The sequence below is a fragment of the Gadus chalcogrammus genome, chromosome 1, assembly GCF_026213295.1.
Source record: "Gadus chalcogrammus isolate NIFS_2021 chromosome 1, NIFS_Gcha_1.0, whole genome shotgun sequence".
Taxonomy (NCBI): Eukaryota; Metazoa; Chordata; class Actinopteri; order Gadiformes; family Gadidae; genus Gadus; species Gadus chalcogrammus.
In genome coordinates this window covers 28138839-28158413 of record NC_079412.1, presented here as the reverse complement: position 1 = coordinate 28158413, position 19575 = coordinate 28138839, and the positions used below count along the sequence as shown (strand labels likewise).

Here is a 19575-nt window from a genome sequence, read left to right as displayed (position 1 = left end):
TTGGGGCGAGGTTGGGGGTGGCGGTCTCGGGGTAGGGGGGTACGGGGGGTGGGGTTGGGGGCGAGGTTGGGGGTGGCGGTCTCGGGGTAGGGGGGTACGGGGGGTGGGGTTGGGGGTTGGGGGAGGTACAGCGATGCAGGGTTTAGTGCCGTCTCGTATTAACACCGCGCCGCGCGCCGCCGCCAAGATTCCTTCTGTCATCCCATTTGTTCTGCAGCCGAACTCATTTCATCCCGGCACACTTGGGCGGGGGTGTGTAGTTGTGTGTGTGTGTGTGTGTGGGAGGGGGGGGTTGGGGGTGTGTGTTGGTGTGTGGGTGTGTTTGTGTGTGTGTGTGTAGTAGTGTGTGTGTGTTGAAGGGGATGTTTTTGTTTGTGTGTGTGTGTGTGTGTGTGTGTGTGTGTGTGTGTGTGTGTGTGTGTGTGTGTGAGTGGGTGGCTGTGTTTGTTTGTGTTTGTCTGTGTGTGTGTGTGTGTGTGTGTGTGTGTGTGTGTGTGTGTGTGTGTGTGTGTGTGTGTGTGTGTGTGTGTGTGTGTGTGTGTGTGTGTGTGTGTGTGTGTGTGTGTGGGTTGGTGTCCGATGTGGGTGTGTGGGTGTGCTTGTGTGTGTGTAGTAGTGTGTGTGTTTGTGTTTTTTTTTAATGTTTTTGTTGGTGTGGGTGTAGGTGTGGGTGTATGGCTGTGTGTGTAGCTGTGTGTAGCTGTGTGTGTGTGTGTGTGTGTGTGTGTGTGTGTGTGTGTGTGTGTGTGTGTGTGTGTGTGTGTGTGTGTGTGTGTGTGTATGTGTGTGTTTGTGTGTAGCTGTGTGTGTGTTTGTGAGTGTGTAGCTGTCTGTGTGTTTGTGTTTTTTTTTGATGTTTTTGTTGGTGTGGGTGTAGGTGTGGGTGTATGGCTGTGTGTGTAGCTGTGTGTAGCTGTGTGTGTGTGTGTGTGTGTGTGTGTGTGTGTGTGTGTGTGTGTGTGTGTGTGTGTGTGTGTGTGTGTGTGTGTGTGTTTGTGTGTAGCTGTGTGTGTGTGTTTGTGAGTGTGTAGCTGTCTGTGGTGGTGTTTTAATTAGCTTGGTGTGTTTTGGTCTGTGCAAGGGCAAGGGCAACTTGTCTAGATGTGTGTGTTTGTGTGTGTCTGTGTGGTGCATGCGTGTGTATTTTTGTGTGTGATTGTGTGTGTGTGTGTGTGCGTGTATATCTCTGTATCTGTGTGTGTGTGTTTGTGTGTGTGTGTGTGTGTGTGTGTGTGTGTGTGAATGTGTTTGTGTGCGTGTGTGTGTGCGTGTGTGTGTGTGTGTGTGTGTGTGTGTGTGTGTGTGTGTGTGTGTGTGTGTGTGTGTGTGTGTGTGTGTGTGTGTGAATGTGTTCATGTGTGTGTGTGTGTGTGTGTGTGTGTGTGTGTGCATGTGTGTGTGTGTGCGTGTGTCTGTACCCTCTCCCATTCCGCTCCATCCGTCAAGGTGTCTATTGATCATTACCCAGGCGGGCTGCATTCATACAAATGGGCTCCATTACCTCCTAATCAACACTGATGGCTGCAGCAGAACAATGTGACGTCTCATCATATGGCCGACCCGGCCCGGCAGAGGTGGGGGGGGGGGGGGGGGTTTAGGGCCGGCACACCTTCTGCTCATGCACACACAGGAAGAGTTCAGTCACATGGTTCGCTTAGGCTTTCAGAGATCTGCTTTTGTTTTTCGTAACTTCTGTTTTAATTTGATGCTTTTTTGGATTGTTTTTACCCAATAGAGGTCAGGGTTAGGGTTAGGGTTGATCAATTCTGGTGACATGTACGTGCGTTCTGATCAGTAAAGAGCAGCGGTTTCAACGTGTGTTTGGCTGACTGCTAATTGATCCGCTAATTGACCGGGGCGCGACCCGGGATAGAGATGTGAATCTGAGATCCCGACGTCGTTCACCTCAGGCCTTCAGGAAGCTGTCGTCATGAGAGGGTGCTGAGATCTCCACATTTGTCAGGATTACGTTCAACTCCGTACTGATAACCCTGCCGATATGCCATCCATTTTAAAAATAGATTTCTTACCCAATCGTCAATTGTCATTAGAGGGCAATGACAGGTCAACCTCTAATAAATATCAGTAAATGAACAACGTGATTATTACTGACGCAAACGACCAGAGCCCACGGAGAACTTTGTATTTATAGCACGGCCCGAAGGAATCTGGGTTGTTTTAACAGAGCAAACCACACAGACAGTGTTGCCAGATTGGGACAGATTTCCCTCCCAATCTGGCAACCCTGCAAACCACACAGACAGCGTTGCCAGATTCGGACAGATTTCCCTCCCAATCAGGCAACCCTGGCTGCAGCGCGCTGCAGCCAGGGTTGCCAGATTGGGCGGGAAACCTCACCCAATCTTGCAACCCTGCATACAGAGCGCAGGACTGTACTTTAGACTGTTTTGGTCGCGAAAATGAAGACGATAACATTCTCAGAACTTCCTACCGTGAATCTAACCAACTGTCTCCCCCCCCTCCCCCTCTTCTCCCCCCCCAGACGTACAACGACCCCGAACCAAAAAGTGCCCAGCAGAACAGCCAGTCCTCCCCCCACCTGCTGCCCCCCAAGCAGCCCCTGTACAGCGTGCCCCCGCAGTCCTCCTCCCCCTACATGGGCCCCCCCCCCGGCTCCTTCCCCCTGTCGGACCTGCAGAGCTTCGGGGGCCCGCCGCGCCACGCCCTGGCCCGGACCCTCAGCCAATCGCAGATGCTGCCGCCCAGCATGAGTGCCTCTCCCCCCTCCCCCTTCCAGATCAGCCCCCCGCTGCACCCCCACGCCCAGCTCTCCCTGCACTCCCTCAACCAGCCAATCCGCATGCAGCAGGTGCAGACGCAGCCAATCATCTCACACCAAATGGGGCTGCACTCCCCGCCGCTCGGCCAACAGGTGAGTCCCGGCGGTGTACAGAGGGGGGGGGCGTGGATGATCACTGTGGGGGGGGGGGCTGGAGCTCACTAGCTGGTTATTATTATCATGTCTTAAAGGAGACAAATTACACCACCAGGTGTGAGCGGGATCAACCGTCACAAGCCGTCTCGGAAATCTGCCTCTAGTGACATCACAAGTGGGCGTGTCCACCAAGGTGGACACGCCCACTTGTGATGTCACTAGAGGCAGATTTTCCAAAAACTGATTCTAATGGCTGATCCCACTCTCACCTGGTGGTGTAATACGGGACCTTTAAATTCCTGCTCCTGTCCTGTTTTAGTGACGGGGGCGCCCACGTGAAGGAATGAAGTCAATGAATGAATGAAGGGAATTAATGAATTAAGTTAATGAATGAATGAATGAAGGGAATGAATGAATGAAGAAGTCTTATTTTGTGCAGACAGACTCAGATGTAAAGTGCCGCTGTGTGGCTCTTCTTGTGCCGATGGCGGGTGTTTTACTGAAGGTTGCTCTGTTGTTGTCCCCCCCCCCCCCCCCCCCCCCAGGGGTTCTCCCACATCCAGGCCGACTACCCCAACAGTGTGGGGGGCCCCCAGTCCCCCGGGGCCCCTAACCCCGGGCAGAACCCCGACTGGGAGGCAGAGTACTGCAACAGGGACTGCGGACCCAACCACTGCAGGTGAAGCTGACGCACAACCAAACACAACGCACAACCACACACAACGCACAACAACACACATCAACACACAACGCACAACAACACACATCAACACACAACGCACATCAACACACAACGCACAACAACACACAACGCACATCACAACTTACCTCTAGACTCTAGGTTAGGATGTTGGCCGACTGCCAGCACGAGGGCGCCGGGCTCAAACTGCAGTTCCTGCGGTCTACCTTTGGGGAGCATCGGGTAAACGGTTCTGCTTAGAGAAATTGTTGTTTTTCAACCCTGCGATCCCTTATGGGAGTAGGCTGACCGCCAATTGTAGTTTTTGTCGTTTCCAGTGATCTCCGACATTAGGTTCACATGACTGACTGTGAAGCGCTGGAAGAAAAGAAAAAAAGGTGTGAAATCTGCAATTTAATTATCACACCTCTTTTTGACGCACTTCAACTAAAACACAAAATCAACACTCAGCGTTTCCACATTAAATCAGCAATCAAATTATCCACGTCTCGCGGCAAAAACGTTCAACGTTTCCATTTCTATGTAAATTCCAGTCGTACAGTACAGACACACTCGTCATTGACTTACTTAGTCCTTTTCCAAACGAGTTGCTCCCCCTGCGCTAGGGGGTAACGCACCCGGCGGGGACACAGACGATATTAATCACCGAGTCCCCGTCGCCCTCGCTGAAGCGCCCCGGAGCACATCCTTGAAATTGAAAATCGGTAATGCAGCGATAGAACAACAGTGTTCCCACGCGCCGACAAAAGTGTGACATCCAATTAGGTTTCCCTTCTGTTGTGTTCGCGTCGCCTGGTTGAATCGCGGCTCCGCGGCGCAGGTCGCCGTCGCTGCACGGCTTCTCCTCTGCGCGCCTCGCACCTCTAATAAATATCAGTAAGTGAACAACGGGATTATTACCGACGCAAACGGCCGGAGAACTTCGTATTGATAGCACGGCCCGAGAAAAATCGGGGTCGTTTTAACAGAACAAACCACACAGACAGCGTTGCCAGAATGGGACAGATTTCCCTCCCAATCTGGCAACCCTGCAAACCACACAGACAGCGTTGCCAGAATGGGACAGATTTTCCTCCCAGGGTTGCCAGATTGGGCGGGAAAGTTCCTGTTTACCGGGAGGCCGCAGAGAGGGAGAGAAAGAGGGCGAAAGCTAGTAGGAGTATGGGGCGTCTGGGGGGCTGATTTATCGGGATGTCAAGCGGGATCGGGCCCGGGTTGGATCCTGTCTGACGGTGTTTGAAATACGTAGGAGGCTAAGGGGCGGGGTGGGGGGGGGGGGGGTTGGTTTATGCGTTGTTGTTTTGGGGTTTGGGTGGTTTTTCTGCTGGGAAGGTTTTAGGAGCTGTTGTTACTGGGTGCACCTGTTTGGGTGCTGGAAATATAAGTCCACAAATCTGGTGAAATCCCAGCGCCACATTTATTGAAGTTTAGTTCTTCATTGTTTTACTTCAATGTCGTCTATCTGACAAAAGTAGACGCATATAATCATGTGTGTATTCTAATGCGCTTTATTTGCCACCATGACCCTACTTACGTCATAAGGGTTGCCCTTATACATCAGCTGATATTAGCCAAAATGAGTCACTGTTATAATAATTAGAGCTGTCAAGCGATTAAAATATTTAATCATGATTAATCGCATTAATGTCATAGTTAACTCACGATTAATCGCGTTTAATCGCAAATTATTTTTCTATGCTAAATATCCCTTGATTTTTTTGTCCCATAATTCTTCTCATTGTAATTATCTTATCAACATGGTGAAGTGCATCGGCTTGCCTTGTGCAAATGATTTTTTATTGATAACAACATTGGCATATACTGATCAAAACAGGACGATACAAAAAAAGAGCCTATAGTGCAATTAAACGACTGCTTTGAACAAATGTCATTTGAACATAGCAGTCAGGCTACTGCTTCTATGTTTTGAGCCAAAGGAAAAAAAAAAAAAAAAGTTTTTTTTTTTTTTAAATAAAACAATTGCTTTAATCGCGCGATAATTTTTTTAACGCCGTTAAAATTGGTTTGCGTTAACGCCGTTAATAACGAGTTTAACTGACAGCTCTAATAATAATACTTCTTCTCCTGCTGACGACAAGAGTAATCAATACCGCTGTCGTGTCGGTACTGACCCAAAGTAGCTCATGAATATTCGTATTCTCCAAGAGTTTGAATGTGCGTGCATCGCTATAAGACGTCACAGCACTGCTTAGCTCAACAGACCCCGCCCACAACAGCAGGTCCCGCCTCTTCTCCTCCCCCGGTGTGATTGGTCGACGCGTGTGTTGACACCTGCTCTTCTCTTCTCCCCCCCCCCCCCCCCCCCCCCCCCCCCCAAGCAGTGGGATGGGACCACGGGACAAGTCTCTCTACCTCACCTGAAGTGGAAGGACCTCCGCGAGACGACAAGACCGGAGCATTCCACGCATCACGACGTCACCCCGCACCCCCGCCTCCTGCTTCTGAACCCTTCCCCTTCCCCCCGTTGCGTGTGCGTTCCTCGTTTGTGTTCTGAGGGATTTATGAAATCCCAAAGACTGCGACCTGTCCCTCCGTCCGTCGGCCCGGCACTGAGACCGGTCGGACGCACGGCCCGCCCCCGCCCTCGCCCTCGCGCCCATTGCCCCCCGGTCCGGGAACTTACCGTATTTGCTTTGTTTTATTTTGGAGTGGGAGGAGGGAGTGGGGGGGGGGGGGGGGGGGCAGGGGGCTTTAAGCTCATGTCAACAAACTGGATGTGAAGACCAAAAAGTAAATGAAAACGAGTCTTCGTTGTGCTTCATTTCGATTTTTACAAAACGTGTTTTTTTTTTTCACTTTTGACCTTTCTATTAATCTGCTTTTGCCAATTACTGCCCCCGGGTCGAGAGTTAAAATGCTAAAAGCATGCTCAGAGTGTAGGGGCCCCTGAGGTCATAGGGGGGCCCTCAGACCCCCGGTTAGCGAGCTGACCCAGGACATATACAATACTGTCCGCGTCACGGGGGGACGGATCCACTCAAGCCCAGACTGAACGCCCCCCCCCCCCCTCCCCTAAATTATAGCGAAGCAAAAAACACCTTGAGCCACAGCAGCCCTTTGGGGTTCGGGATGTCATCTCAGACCACCCCCCCCTTGACCGCCTCTTCCTCCCCGTGTGACTGTACATACTCCCCTAATGGAGCCCCCGGTAATGTGTGTATTAAGACAACAGCCCCTCTGCTGTCGTTCCCTCTCTTTGTCGTCGCCCCCCCCCCCTATTCTTTTGCTTTATCTCTGCGCTTTAATGCTTTTTTTTTTTATACGTTGTTTTCGTTTCATTGACTTTCTGTGCAGACTCAGTGAGGGAACACACACACTCAGACTCACGCTGACACGGTGTTCACTGATCTCTCTCTCTCTCTCTCTCTCTCTCTCTCTGTCTCTCTCTGTCTCTCTCTCTCTCTCTCTCTGTCTCTCTCTGTCTCTCTGTCTCTCTCTCTCACTCTCTCTCTCTCTCTCTCTCTGTCTCTCTCTCTCTCTCTGTCTCTCTCTGTCTCTCTCTCTCTCTCTCTCTCTCTCTCTCTCTCTCTCTCTCTCTCTCTCTCTCTCTCTCTCTCTCTCTCGCCGCGGCAGAGAGCTTCACAAAGACTGTAACATGCTCCGGCTCTGGCCGCGCCTCGGGGACGGCCGGAGCGCGTCGACCGGGGAGTCCGTTCCGCTCTCTTAAACATGGCCTCAGGACGTGACGGATCTTTTAGAGGTAAAAGGTTGAAACCTCTCCTTAAGCTCCGCCTCCTCTGGGTCTTAGTGACCACACCCACTTATAAACCCCGCCCCCCCACCCTCTTTCAGTCACCCTTATTCCAGACACCGCTTGTACAGGTGATTAAAAAAAAAGAAAAAACACAAAAAAAGTTGCTAAATGTGAAATATTACTAAAGAAAAAAAAGCATAACAGTGGGTTTTAAAAGTTTTTGACTAGTTTTATTAGGTGTTTTAGAATTGTGTTGAACTCATCTTTATAATTTTTTTGTGAAGAGAAAAAAGTAAGGTTTTAATTTTTCAAAAAATATTTCGTTTTTTCCACCTTAGCAGGTTTTCACTGAGCTGTCATGGGGTAGATATTTTAATTTTGTGTATAATCCGGCCAAATGTACTTCTTTTATCTGTAAAGCCAGTAACGAGAGACCCCATTTTGTTTTGTAAAATATCCTGTTTTACAATATTGACATTCTATTTAATTTGGATATTTGGTTGCAGGTTTTACATCTATTTATAAGTGATATGAAGTAATGTTTTGGCTTATTCTTCATCAGGGTTCGTAATTATTATTATTATTATTATTATTATTATTATTATCGTTATGAATTAGATAAGATAACATGGTTATTTGAATAATAAATATTTTTACATCACTTGTTGGCACATCCCGGTGTGCAAGCGATAGATCATTACGTCACAAACTTATTTTTTCTATTTCTTTTGTCTGTAATAAAATGTTTTAAGTGGAGAAATTCAAACTTTTGCCTCAAGTTATTGAAGGGCTTTTCCTTTGCATTAAGCCTTAAAAATATGAAGAACCCTTCGTGGTTTAAGATATTATACAAGGTATAATACACCCACACATGCCGATTGATATTCATGTGTTGATTTGTGCTTTTTAAAAATGTAATGTGAGAGCGGGTTCTAATCTCAGATGAGCGGTCAATATTTTTGAACTAACAAAACGAGATCGAGTGAATGGTACCGTATAAATGCAACGAATAGTGTAATAAAAACCAAGAAGGGGATGCTTAGGCCGGCGTATTTGCATGCAATTAGCGTTCTGGCCTTTATAGCACTTGGAAGAGAGCTTTGTCTAGGAAAACAAATATAGGCTGTCTCTGTCTATCGCTGTTGGTTTTCGTGGAAAAGGTACCATGATGAAAGACAGTCGGGAGTCAATTCGGTAGATGTTACACCAGCCGAGTTTGAATATGAAAAATAGACCGCTTCTCTGTTATGAGAATTTCACAGCGGTATAAAAAATAGAATGGTCTGGAATTTATCACCCCACCTCTCTCTTTCGCTCTCTCTCTCTCTCTCTCTCTCTCTCTCTCTCTCTCTCTCTCTCTCTCTCTCTCTCTCTCTCTCTCTCTCTCTCTCTCTCTCTCTCTCTCTCTCTCTCTCTCTCTCTCTCTCTCTCTCTCTCTCTCTCTCTCTCTCTCTCTCTCTCTCTCTCTCTCTCTCTCTCTCTCTCTCTCTCTCTCTCGCTCTCGCTCTCGCTCTCTCTCTCTCACCCCCGCTCCCAAGTGACACAGTGCCCCCTGGAGGGGATTTGGAAACCGTAAAATAATATTATATTATTCTGAAACAGAAATGTAAATTCGTTGACTGAAGTAAAAAACAAACTTGTTCATGGAGGCAGTGCAAGTTTGAGCAAAACATCTCAGTGAAATGTTATTTGACTCTATTATAAATTCACTCGTAATGTTTACCATAATTAGAAGATGCTACTGTGATCGACACAGTTGGCTGATGGTCTATCGGCCAACTTCTATCTAGACAACATTAACTGACGGAGACAAATGAGCTTGCACTACCGCCGCAATGAAAAACAACACTGTGGATCTCTGCTCTCTACTGCTACTCTGGCGCCGCTTGGTGGTTAATAATTGGTGCTGCATATGGCAGGGATATGGGTCTCTTATGGTCGCACGACATAATTTCCTGGCTTGCAGCATTTATTGCTTTCCCGTTTCTCATTGGCTAGTAATTGTTATTGTAATGGTATCCATTTGTATGGTACGCCGGTACGTCCCAGTCGTAAGTTGTAAATCTCCCATCCTTCTTGCGGCATTTCACGCCCCCTTTTGGCCGGTCCCACTGAGTAAGGTCTCGCTGCAGCCTGTAGGACATGGACATCCAACGTCCAAGTGCTGTCACGTGACGATAAGATGGCGGACGCGGTGAGACTCCTTAGCTTAGCTGTGTCCCTATTCCTCTACGAATAGTCAAATCTCCTATCCTTTACTTAACCTTTGTGGAAAACGTCATCGGGTCATGGAGAGATGAAAATGTGCTTCCTTTCAAACATAGTAAAAGACAGCGCTGTTTAAAATGAATTCGACTCCACTTTTCCTAACCGACGTCATTGCGCGACGGGGAGTATTGCTGACCTCTAGCGTTTCTATGGTGGAACTAAAGTTTTCCGAAGTTCTACAACAGGGGTTCTCAAAGTTTTGACAGTTGAGGGCCAATTTAGGAACCCAAAAATTGACTGAGGGCCGCCAAAGGAAAAAAATGTAGGCGGGTAACGCCGTCAGCATCCCAGTGGTGAAAAAAACATTGCACCGTGGACCTCTGGGAGTGGGGTCAAGTGAGGTCTAAATCACAAAACTGAGGTTCATGCTTTCAAAGTAATGTACAATCGGATTAAAACTAACAAATAACAGGATTGAATTGAAAGAGAGTCGAGTTTTCTCTTTATATTTATTTATTTTTGTTTAAATTAATATTAATATAATAAAAAAAAAACGTACTGGCAAAGATGGAAAAGTACCTATAACAAAATGGGGAACGACTTCACGTGAAAAATGAAGAAAGAGGGAACAGAAATTGTTTGCTATGCAAAAAACGTCAGCATTTTTATTTTCTTGCGGTGTATATTGTGTGCTTAATAACCATCAATATATGATTTCATTTAGATTCAAATAATATGTTTCTTGGAATTGGTATCCATTATTATCAATTTTATTTTCTGCTCTTCTCTTCAAACAAACCAATAAAGAAATAAAGAAAAGACAAATATTATGTCTCCTCCATTTTGGAAACTTTGCGCTTCCTCGGGATACCGAAGATAGGTGGTAGAGTTCCTCTTGCCATCTCTCTGCCCTCCTCCGTGAAATGAGCAAACCGTCTGCAATGACTGCACAAACACACACACACACACACACACACACACACACACACACACACACACACACACACACACACACACACACACACACACACACACACACACACACACACACACAAATAGTTTTTGAAGGGCATTGTTACGGTTGTGTTAATATTGGAATTCACAGCACATCTGCTTCAGAAGAACTATACCCTTCAGTATGAAGATTCTCCAACAAAGTGTAGCACCACCACTTCCTGAGATGTGTTATGTCATGCAGTGGAAGATAACAGTATATCAGTCAGAATTAACTTCCAAAGACTGCAATGAGAGTAGACTGTTTGTACTCGACTACATCATAATTTTGCATTAACTTTAGCCATTTCATTTTCGTATATATTCCTTTATATATATTTGTATGTATCAAGTATACTCTTTGAAATTTGAAATAAGTTGCATGTAATTATAACTATTCTTTAAAGTGTCTGCTATCGTGGATAAATACGTTAGCTTAAGGCAGTGGCGTCCCTATGCTGTTTTATTCGGGGATAAAGCCTCGGATGTTATTTAATTAGCCCCGAATGTGATCTTTGGGGAAAAAAAATATTCATAAAAAAAAATATTCATAAACATTTATAAGAAGCCTAGTCTAGATAGACATAGTCCTTCTGGCAAGAGAATAAACAACAACCTGTTTACCACCTCAATGTATTAACCTATCCCATCCCCAGTCAGATCTGTGCGTGTGTGTGTGTGTGTGTGTGTGTGTGTGTGTGTGTGTGTGTGTGTGTGTGTGTGTGTGTGTGTGTGTGTGTGTGTGTGTGTGTGTGTGCGCGTGTGTGTGTGTGTGCGCGTGTGTGTGTGTGTGTGTGTGTGTGTGTGTGTGTGTGTGTGTGTGTGTGTGTGTGTGTGTGTGAGTGTGTGTGTGTGTGTGTGAGTGTGTGTATGTGTATATGTGTAAGGTCTGCCTCACTTGTATTAATTTGCAATAACTTGAATGGAACTTTAGACATTTGGGGATAGCATAGCAGTCAGGTAGCTATTTAAAGCTATAATAAACCGCGTGTTTCGTTTATTTAGATAAAGCATACACATACATTTGGCGCGCAGCATTTTCATTTTCACTCTGGGTTAAGCCCCGGATGTTTATGAAACCTAGAAATCCCCTCCCAAATCTATTCTCTTGAGTAGAGGCAATAAAAATGCGATATGCGTGGAAGAGAGACGGAAGGAGAGGAGAAAAGGATTAGAAAAAAAGGATTGCGTATCTATATGGTGTATACCTATGGTCTGTGCGTGTATATATATATATGATTTGTATCTGTCGTTTGTGTGTGCATATGGTTTGTATCTATATGTTGTGTGTATTGTGGCATCCCGCCACTTAAACCTCGGCCCGGACCAGCCCGAGGGTTGGTCCTGGATGGCCGATACCACCGTCACCCACCAGCCGGCGACGGAGAGCACCGACCGAACCCCAATCAGCGAGATTGGGGGACACCTGGCCGAAGGCCGAGGAGCCATCTTAAAAGGAGCACGAGGACTGACATTTGGGCAGACCAGGAACGGGAGGAGGAAGCGCTCGGGTCCGTGAGCAGCTGGAGGCCCACGGAGGCCCACGGAGGCCCTAGAGACTGTGAGTGTAATGTATTGTCTCAGATAGATGCAATAAATGCCGAATGAGGCTTTAACCCTCACTGCCAGGCGTGGTTTATACTTGGAACCCGGCTCATTGGGAGAACGGGGTGCCACAGTATCAATTGTGTGTGTGTGTGTGTGTGTGTGTGTGTGTGTGTGTGTGTGTGTGTGTGTGTGTGTGTGTGTGTGTGGGGCAGGCGATGACTCCAGTTTAACCAGTGAATGAGTTTCTCTGGTCTCTTTGATGAAAGCTTCCTTCTCACACACACACACACACACACACACACATACACTCACTCGCGCACACAGTAAGGTGAATTGAATGAAGACTTTTCGTTTTGAAGTTTGAATCTAAATCAGTCAAATCAGACTCATCCCTTTAATTAAAATGAGGGAGGTCATTTAAGATCAAACACAGAGCTGAAATAGCCTCTCACTGTTACCAAGAAGACCACAGGGTGCTGAACCTGCATTGAGTTTTACTAATTAGCTCACCTGCCGCAGCTCGCCTGCAGCAGGTGATTGTGGTGATTGTTGTGGTGATTGTGGTGGTTTAACTCATTTGAAATTTGGACCATGAGTAAACTGTTCCTTCCTTCAAAGGTCTTTCATGGATATTTAACTGCAGTTCTGTGAGTATCCCAACTTGACCATGAAGCATAACTGCAAACTGTAAGTCATTAATTTCTCATTACTCTTGGGCACATTGATGTAGTTTGGCTTCCTGGTGAGTTAACCTGTTACCTGAAGGTTGATCTGAGTAGGAAGGATGTTTTATTGGTTCATGGGTTACTTAGGTGTTTGGTTTATGTTGGTTTTAATGATTTGTTAAAATGGTTACAGGCTCTAAGTTATTGTTGTAAGCTGGAGTAATGGGTTGGGTTCTGATATCTTCAGTCTTCTTTCATTCTACTCTCCTGAGCTCTGCATCGTCATCACATGAGTGTTGCTTTACTGATGAGGCTGGGGTCTGAGTGAGCAGAGGTGCATACTGGGATACAGAGCGGTCTCGAGTCTACAGGTCTGAAGACACGCCCCCTCAGGGGAAACCGAGTGTTTGAGAAGCTGTCGTGTCGTCAGTTACATGGACTGGAATGTTCATAAAGATGGAGACAGGGATTCAGAAGGAGAAACACCAGGGGGAGATGAGGGGCTCCTCATCTCAACGACTAAAACACAACTTCAGTCTGACACAGAACCATGGAACACATTCAACAGTCCCCTCCAGGCATCGTGACTCCTCAGGAACAGTTTCATTTCCAAGAAGGTCTTATTTGGGGCCATCCCCATATGGATCCTGCTCCTCAAGAGCCCCCCCCCCCCTCCACTGGGTGGTCTTCTGAACAGATGATCTCCTTCCTGTCCTCAGGCTGACTAAAGCTGCACCGTTTGCATCTGTGGAGGCCCCTCATTCAGGAAACCACTGGACTACAAAGACATGACTTCAAAGATGTTGAATCAACCTGGGACACATTTTGGAGACGCCAAGCATAATCCATCACCAATGTGGGACGCCACTGAAGAATGTTGTACATAATTCACGTCTCTGGAGACATTGGTTGTTCTGTTATGGGTGCCCTGGCAGGAGAGCTGGGGGGGGGGGGGGGTGATGGAATGTTATTTGCTATGAGGTTTTTACCCTGCATGATTGTTTGGCCTTTTATGGCTCAGTGGTGTGCGTGTGCGCGTGTGTGTGTGTGTGTGTGTGTGTGTGTGTGTGTGTGTCATGAGATGAAAGATTTTTGAGCATCGCTAGGCTTCTACTGTGTGTGTGTGTGTGTGTGTGTGTCTCCCACTCACACCTGGCATGGGGTTCTACGTGCCTGTCCTGGGTTCTGTGTGTGTGTGTCCGGCTTGCTTTGACAGTGATAATGTTCACACGGGGGTCTGTGTGATTGGCTTGGGATATTGGAATGGTCAACTAAATCATACCTGATGGACGGCCACACGTTTACTTAAGGGCCTCCAGTAGACATGAAGAGCCCTGAGCGACGCTCCGGAGCGATATCAACACACTGGGCATGAAGGAGAGTACCCAATTCAAGTGTAAAAGGATGCAAGCGGCGTGTTCAGATCAGTGACTTCAAACTAGGACTACACCAATCAGGATCAATGGAGGATGGACACCAAAAGGAATTCCACAAGGAGTCTGACGTTGGAAAGGGACCTAAATGTATATTCAAGATGACCTTCAGACCTGTAATGAGACGGCTCTTCCTATCTGGCTGGATTGATGGAGAGCCCTGTGGATCTTGTCTTGCTCTCAGTTGCACGTCTTCTCAGGCTGAACTGTAATTGTTTCGGACAGGACTAGCTGAACGATTGGGTCCCTTAAATCAGAACCAATCCGGGAACTCCAGCTAGTGCGCTCTTCGAGCTGAAGTTGTGCTCTTCAGCTGAGAAGGTAAACCTTCACTGGGGCTTCAAGGTGTAAAGAGGAGAATGTTTCAAAGTGTTCCATGGTACTCTGATGAAGACCGTTGTTGTGTTCCACTGGCTGCGAGGAAGAACCCACACATCTTCCTCTTGGCCTTTCTCCTCTGAGAATCCTGGCGCCATCTTGAAGGATATTCCAGCTCATGTAACTGATGTCACGACAGATTCTCAAACACTTGGTTTCTCCTGAGGGGCGTGTCTATGGAACTGAAGACTTCAGACAGCACTGTATCCCAGCATGCATCTCTGCTCACTCAGACCACACCCCCATGAGTAGGATGCAACACTTTAGTGATGGAGATGTAGAGTTTTATAAGTAACGAGGGAGCAGACTAAGGTGATTAGAACACAATGGAATGTCGAGTCTGTAAATCTTTAAGCCATGAAGATGGTTGGATAGTTCAGGAATTGGGCTTCTTTTTATTATGGGCAGTCCTTTCACTCAGATGCCCACTTCTCACTGGAGCTGTACATGTGTTGGCTGGCTGGCATGATTTGCTGTTGGTGATGAGGCGGTCAGGGTGACGTTGCAGGGCTATGGTCGGCTCTCTGTGAGCTCAACGTTTAGATTTGCTCTGCATGGTTTGTACCCTGAATAATCTAGATAATTGTAAAATGTAGACACGGTTTTGTATTGAATGATTCCCGGATTTTAGGTTTAAAGTTGTTGAGGGACGTACATGGTAGTTTGGTTCTTCGTATGGTTTTGAGTGATATAACTTGTACACACTGGGTGCATAATAATGTAAAGGCACACTGAATAGTATTAATGACCAACAGCAACAAACGGATCTCCTCAAGGTAAGTCTGTTGGCTGTGTTTTAATGAAGACCATCGCTGGACTTCAGGATCTTCCTCCGTTCAGCTCAAGGTGAGGCGCTGGTTCTGTTTTTTCTTTGGTTGGTTCCGGCCGGAATGTTTGGATTCCAGTCGGACGGTTTGTGCTTCCCGCCGTGGACGTTTCTGAGTGCGGTCACTTGATTTAGTCCCAATGGTTAGCATAGAACGTTGTAGTCTTGACAACCATAAGAACCACCTGGCAGTTAGTTTGACGGGAGTCCCCTGAGGGAATCTGGCGGAACGTTCTGGATTGTATTTGAGTAACCTCGAGGCGTTGCCAACGGAAACAATTTTTCAGTCGTTTCCATTGGGAATTGTTGCCCCTATCTTAAACAACTAAAGTTTGATATTAAAAAAATACTGAGACGTACGTCGTACAATATGTTGATACTTTCCGATGGTTGCGCCGTACTTTTATACACGATGACGTTGCGGGACTCTCACTGCATACAAAACAGCGTTCTACTTGCGGGCCAATTTTTGACATCAGGGAAGGCTGAAAATCATTTCAAGGTGGAAGATAATTTGACATTTCTTCAACGGAACCCAGCACCTGAATATGGCTGAGTATATTTGATTTAATATCGATACTGCTTAGTGTTCTTTGTTACTTCAGATTTTTTACGTTCTAAATATCTGCTGTCATTAATTGCCACAGAAGTTTAACCCTACCCAATGGAATGACTTTAAACAACGACTTTGGTGCAGTTACCAACTGGATAATATCAAAGCTAAAATAATGGCCGTCATTCCCACATGTTACAGTAGAAGATACTCTAGAACTGTACAAGGTTAAAAAGGTAGCATGTAGTTTGTCCCAAGGTGTCTGCCTCCTCACCCAGAGCCAGACCTCCACCTCCTCACCCAGAGCCAGACCTCCACCTCCTGTCAGAAGTCCTCCAGAACAGGTCAGTGCTCTGCTGTGTGAGTAGACTTCTCAGGTCAGTTTCAATGCAAGGCCTGAACCACTTCTTTAAACTTGTGGACTGCTCTGTCTTCATTCCCAAAAACGGGATGCTCATATCTGGTCTCAAGTCTTTTCTGGCCTTGAGTTATAAAATAATAGTTCAATTAATTGTGTAACTCGGTTTCGGATGAGTCAAATAAGTTTATTGTTGGGCAAATGCTGATATAAACCTGCTGCTGTCGCTGAAAGGCGAGGCTGAGAGGCTGGGGACCGGAGGCTTGTGGTGCCAGGATGGACCGGAGACTGAGGCTGGAGACCAGGGGCCTGCAGCACCGGACCATGGGGTAACCATCACCATGCTCATCTGAAACACTAAAATCCACGGTAGTTTAGGTCTGGTTTTGATCATCTTATGACTTTAAATCTGTGCCAAGCTGTGAGTTAATTCATACGGGGGTTATCCAAGAGTCATATGAGCTATTAATGGTACTAGTGCTGCTACGACCGTAGTGGATGAATTGCTGAACGCGACAATCTGCTAATTTAAGTGTTTAAATTTGTCTTCCATTTTACAAGTGAACCTCAGATGCAGGAGGTGGGGTGTGTTGCGTCCCCAGGTGATATACTGCTGACACCAACTGTGTTTGAAACCAGACCAGGAATCCATGGCTGAAGGAGGAGCTGAGACGCTGGAGGACGACTAGGAATCGACCAACAAGGATTCCTCGTAAGTTTGTATTTACTTAATGGTTGACTTAAAGGGCAAAATACAGCTGTTACTTTGACATGCGTTGACCAACTACCGCTGTTTTCTTACTAGAACGTGTTTCCGGAGCGGAGGCCAGCTGGCAGGGGAGCCGTGAATCTGGAGGATGACCATCACTCTACCAACAAGGATTGTAAGTTTGTATTAACCAAACAAACTGGAAATAAAGGGCTTAAAAATAAGACAAACTACATTTTTGTTACCAGACTTTAGGGCCAGACTTGCGCTGTTTGTTCCAGACCAGGACTCTGGCTGAGGAGAGCTGATGGAGGAGCCAAGACTCTGGAGGACGACTTCACTCCACCAACCAGGATCCTCGTAAGTTTGCCTAAAATAAACGGAGTGGACTTGTTGTAACGCAGGATTAGTTTGTCCAGTACAAGTTACGGCATACTATTGTGGTTGTTTACCAGACAAAGTACAGCTGCTACTTTGTTACGCGCCATTAGAGCCCAACTACTCCTGTGTTTGTAACCTTACATTAGAGACAAACTACTACTGTTTGTTACCTGATATTCGAGACAAACTACTCCTGTGATTGTAACCTTACATTAGAGCCCAACTACTACTGTGTTTGTTACCTGATATTAGAGCCCAACAACTCCTGTGTTTGTTACCTGACATTGGAGACAAACTACTACTGTGTTTGTTACCTTACATTAGAGACAAATTATGTTTGTAACCAGACCAGGAAGCTGGAGGACTGATGGAGAAGCCGTACATCTGGAAGGCAAATCCTGAGGACCACCATGACTCTACCATCAAGGATTCCTCATAAATGTGCATTATCTGGACATAGTGGACTAGGTAGGGGGTTGGGGGTTCAACTCTCAAACCAATGGTGCCGGGTTCAAGTCCTCAGAATACAGTGATGCGTCCTTGAGCAAGGCGCCCTAAAGCCTGCCTGCTCCTTAATGACTTATCTTTGGTTCAGATAATGTTGCATCTTTTGAATATTGAACCTAATCATTGTCCTTGTTTGGTCCGGGCAGACACACCTGAGCCGAACCTCACCTGATCCTGTTTGGTCGGGGGTAGACACACCTGAGCTAAACCCGCCCTGATCCTGACATCCTGCTGGTCCCGTCTCCTCAGTTCATCTGAGCCTCGTCCTCCAGAAGACCTGCTGAGCTCAGCAGTCTGAGGCTGATGGATCAATGACCTCCAGTGGGAGTCTTCTTCTTGACCCCACATGTAACTGTGTGCTTCCACACGCCTTTCCCTCACATCTGTCACTAACCTCACTACTTCACTACTCTCTACTGCTTCCTCTTTTCTTCCTTCTCTGTGGTTCAAACCTTTACACTGAAGGCGCGTCTTCCTGCCCTCAGAGGGTTTAGCGTTAGGGTTGAGAGTCAGGGTTTAGAGTCAGGGACAGAGCTGGTCAGGGAGGACTGCTTTTACACAAACCTCTTCAGTTGCTTTCGGAATGGTGGTGACATTTTGAAAAGATTCATTTGGGAAAATGTTTTCCTCTGCTTTCCTTTACAAATTGTATTGAACTTCTGCCAAGTGTTTTTGTTTATATATTAAAATCCCACATTGACTTCTACATGTTTGTTGCGGTTCATTTAATTGTCCTTTAACTTGGTTAATGTCAAGCTAAACTCCTGCAATGCATTTAATATACATGATTGTTATTCTGCAATGTTCACATGATCCATTTTGTAAAAATATGAAACCTCCATATTACTACTAAATTCAAGCCTAATCATGTATTTAACAATGTACATACTGCCCCGCAGGCCATTCTCTGCTACTACAACACGTTCAATCCACCAACCCGTCTCCCATCAATGTACTATAGCTACGTTGGTTCGAACGGAAAATGTAGTTTGGTGTGAGACTGTCCAGCAGAGGGAGCTGTCATACACCTTAATTATACAGAAATGTCTGTGTATTTACATTTTAAAATGTTCATGGGCTGGTCTAGTTTGTCTGCAAATAACTCTGCCTCCAGCAACAGGATTGGTCGAAACGTATGAAGTGAAGGAAATAAAAGCCCAGTTCACCAGATCTGAGGTCAGCTGCGGTCAGATTTTGGATGCATTAATGTATTGAGCTCGGAGGAGGACGGGAGGACGTGTGTTTACCTGGTCGATTAGGCCCTGAACGCAGACCCTGAACCCAGACATCCTAATCACAGACCCTGTGTTTAATTAGCCCCGAATATAATTCTTGGGTTAAAAAAATAGGACGGAAGGAATTTGTGCTGCGGGGGGCGTAAGCCACTCGCCTCCGACTGAGTGTGAGAGGCACGTCCCTCCCCAACCCGTCAACGAGGCGTCCGTGAAGACCACTATGTAGGACGTCACCTGCCCAGGGGAACACCCTGGGCAAAGTTATCAATCAAAGTGTCTCGTTGCCCAGTGTCCAAGCACCCCATTGCCCGTGTGCTTGAGCATGTGCACACGCAAACTGCTCGGGTCACTGAAGCTGCCGTTGCATTGCAGACACACACAGGGCTTCTCCCCGGAGAGAGTCCTCATGTGGACCTTCAGGCTGCAATTCTGGCTGAAGCCCTTCATGCATTTCTCGCACCCGTAGGGCT

At 46.7% G+C, this 19575-nt stretch overlaps 1 protein-coding gene and 1 long non-coding RNA gene across 3 annotated transcripts in view; both read left to right on the top strand.

Annotated features, from left to right (window-relative positions):
• LOC130388630 (TOX high mobility group box family member 2-like) overlaps positions 1-6006 on the top strand; it is a 27596-nt gene extending 21590 nt beyond the window's left edge. Inside the window, exons 5-7 of the mRNA XM_056598088.1 lie at positions 2504-2893; positions 3442-3575; positions 5936-6006. Of these exons, the coding sequence (XP_056454063.1) occupies positions 2504-2893; positions 3442-3575; positions 5936-5978 (567 nt within the window). The 3' untranslated portion in view covers positions 5979-6006. The remainder of the gene's footprint in view (positions 1-2503; positions 2894-3441; positions 3576-5935) is intronic.
• A 5985-nt stretch (positions 6007-11991) lies between these two features.
• Positions 11992-18624, top strand: LOC130390128 (uncharacterized). Of its 2 annotated transcripts, none has more exons than XR_008896751.1 (8): positions 11992-12073; positions 12679-16259; positions 16508-16602; positions 16913-16985; positions 17079-17157; positions 17231-17342; positions 17711-17831; positions 18017-18623. It is a non-coding gene; the product is annotated as an uncharacterized LOC130390128 (long non-coding RNA). The 2 variants fall into 2 exon arrangements; XR_008896752.1 differs by having other exon boundaries at positions 11994-12073; positions 17264-17342; positions 18017-18624.
• The last annotated feature ends 951 nt before the right edge of the window (positions 18625-19575 follow it).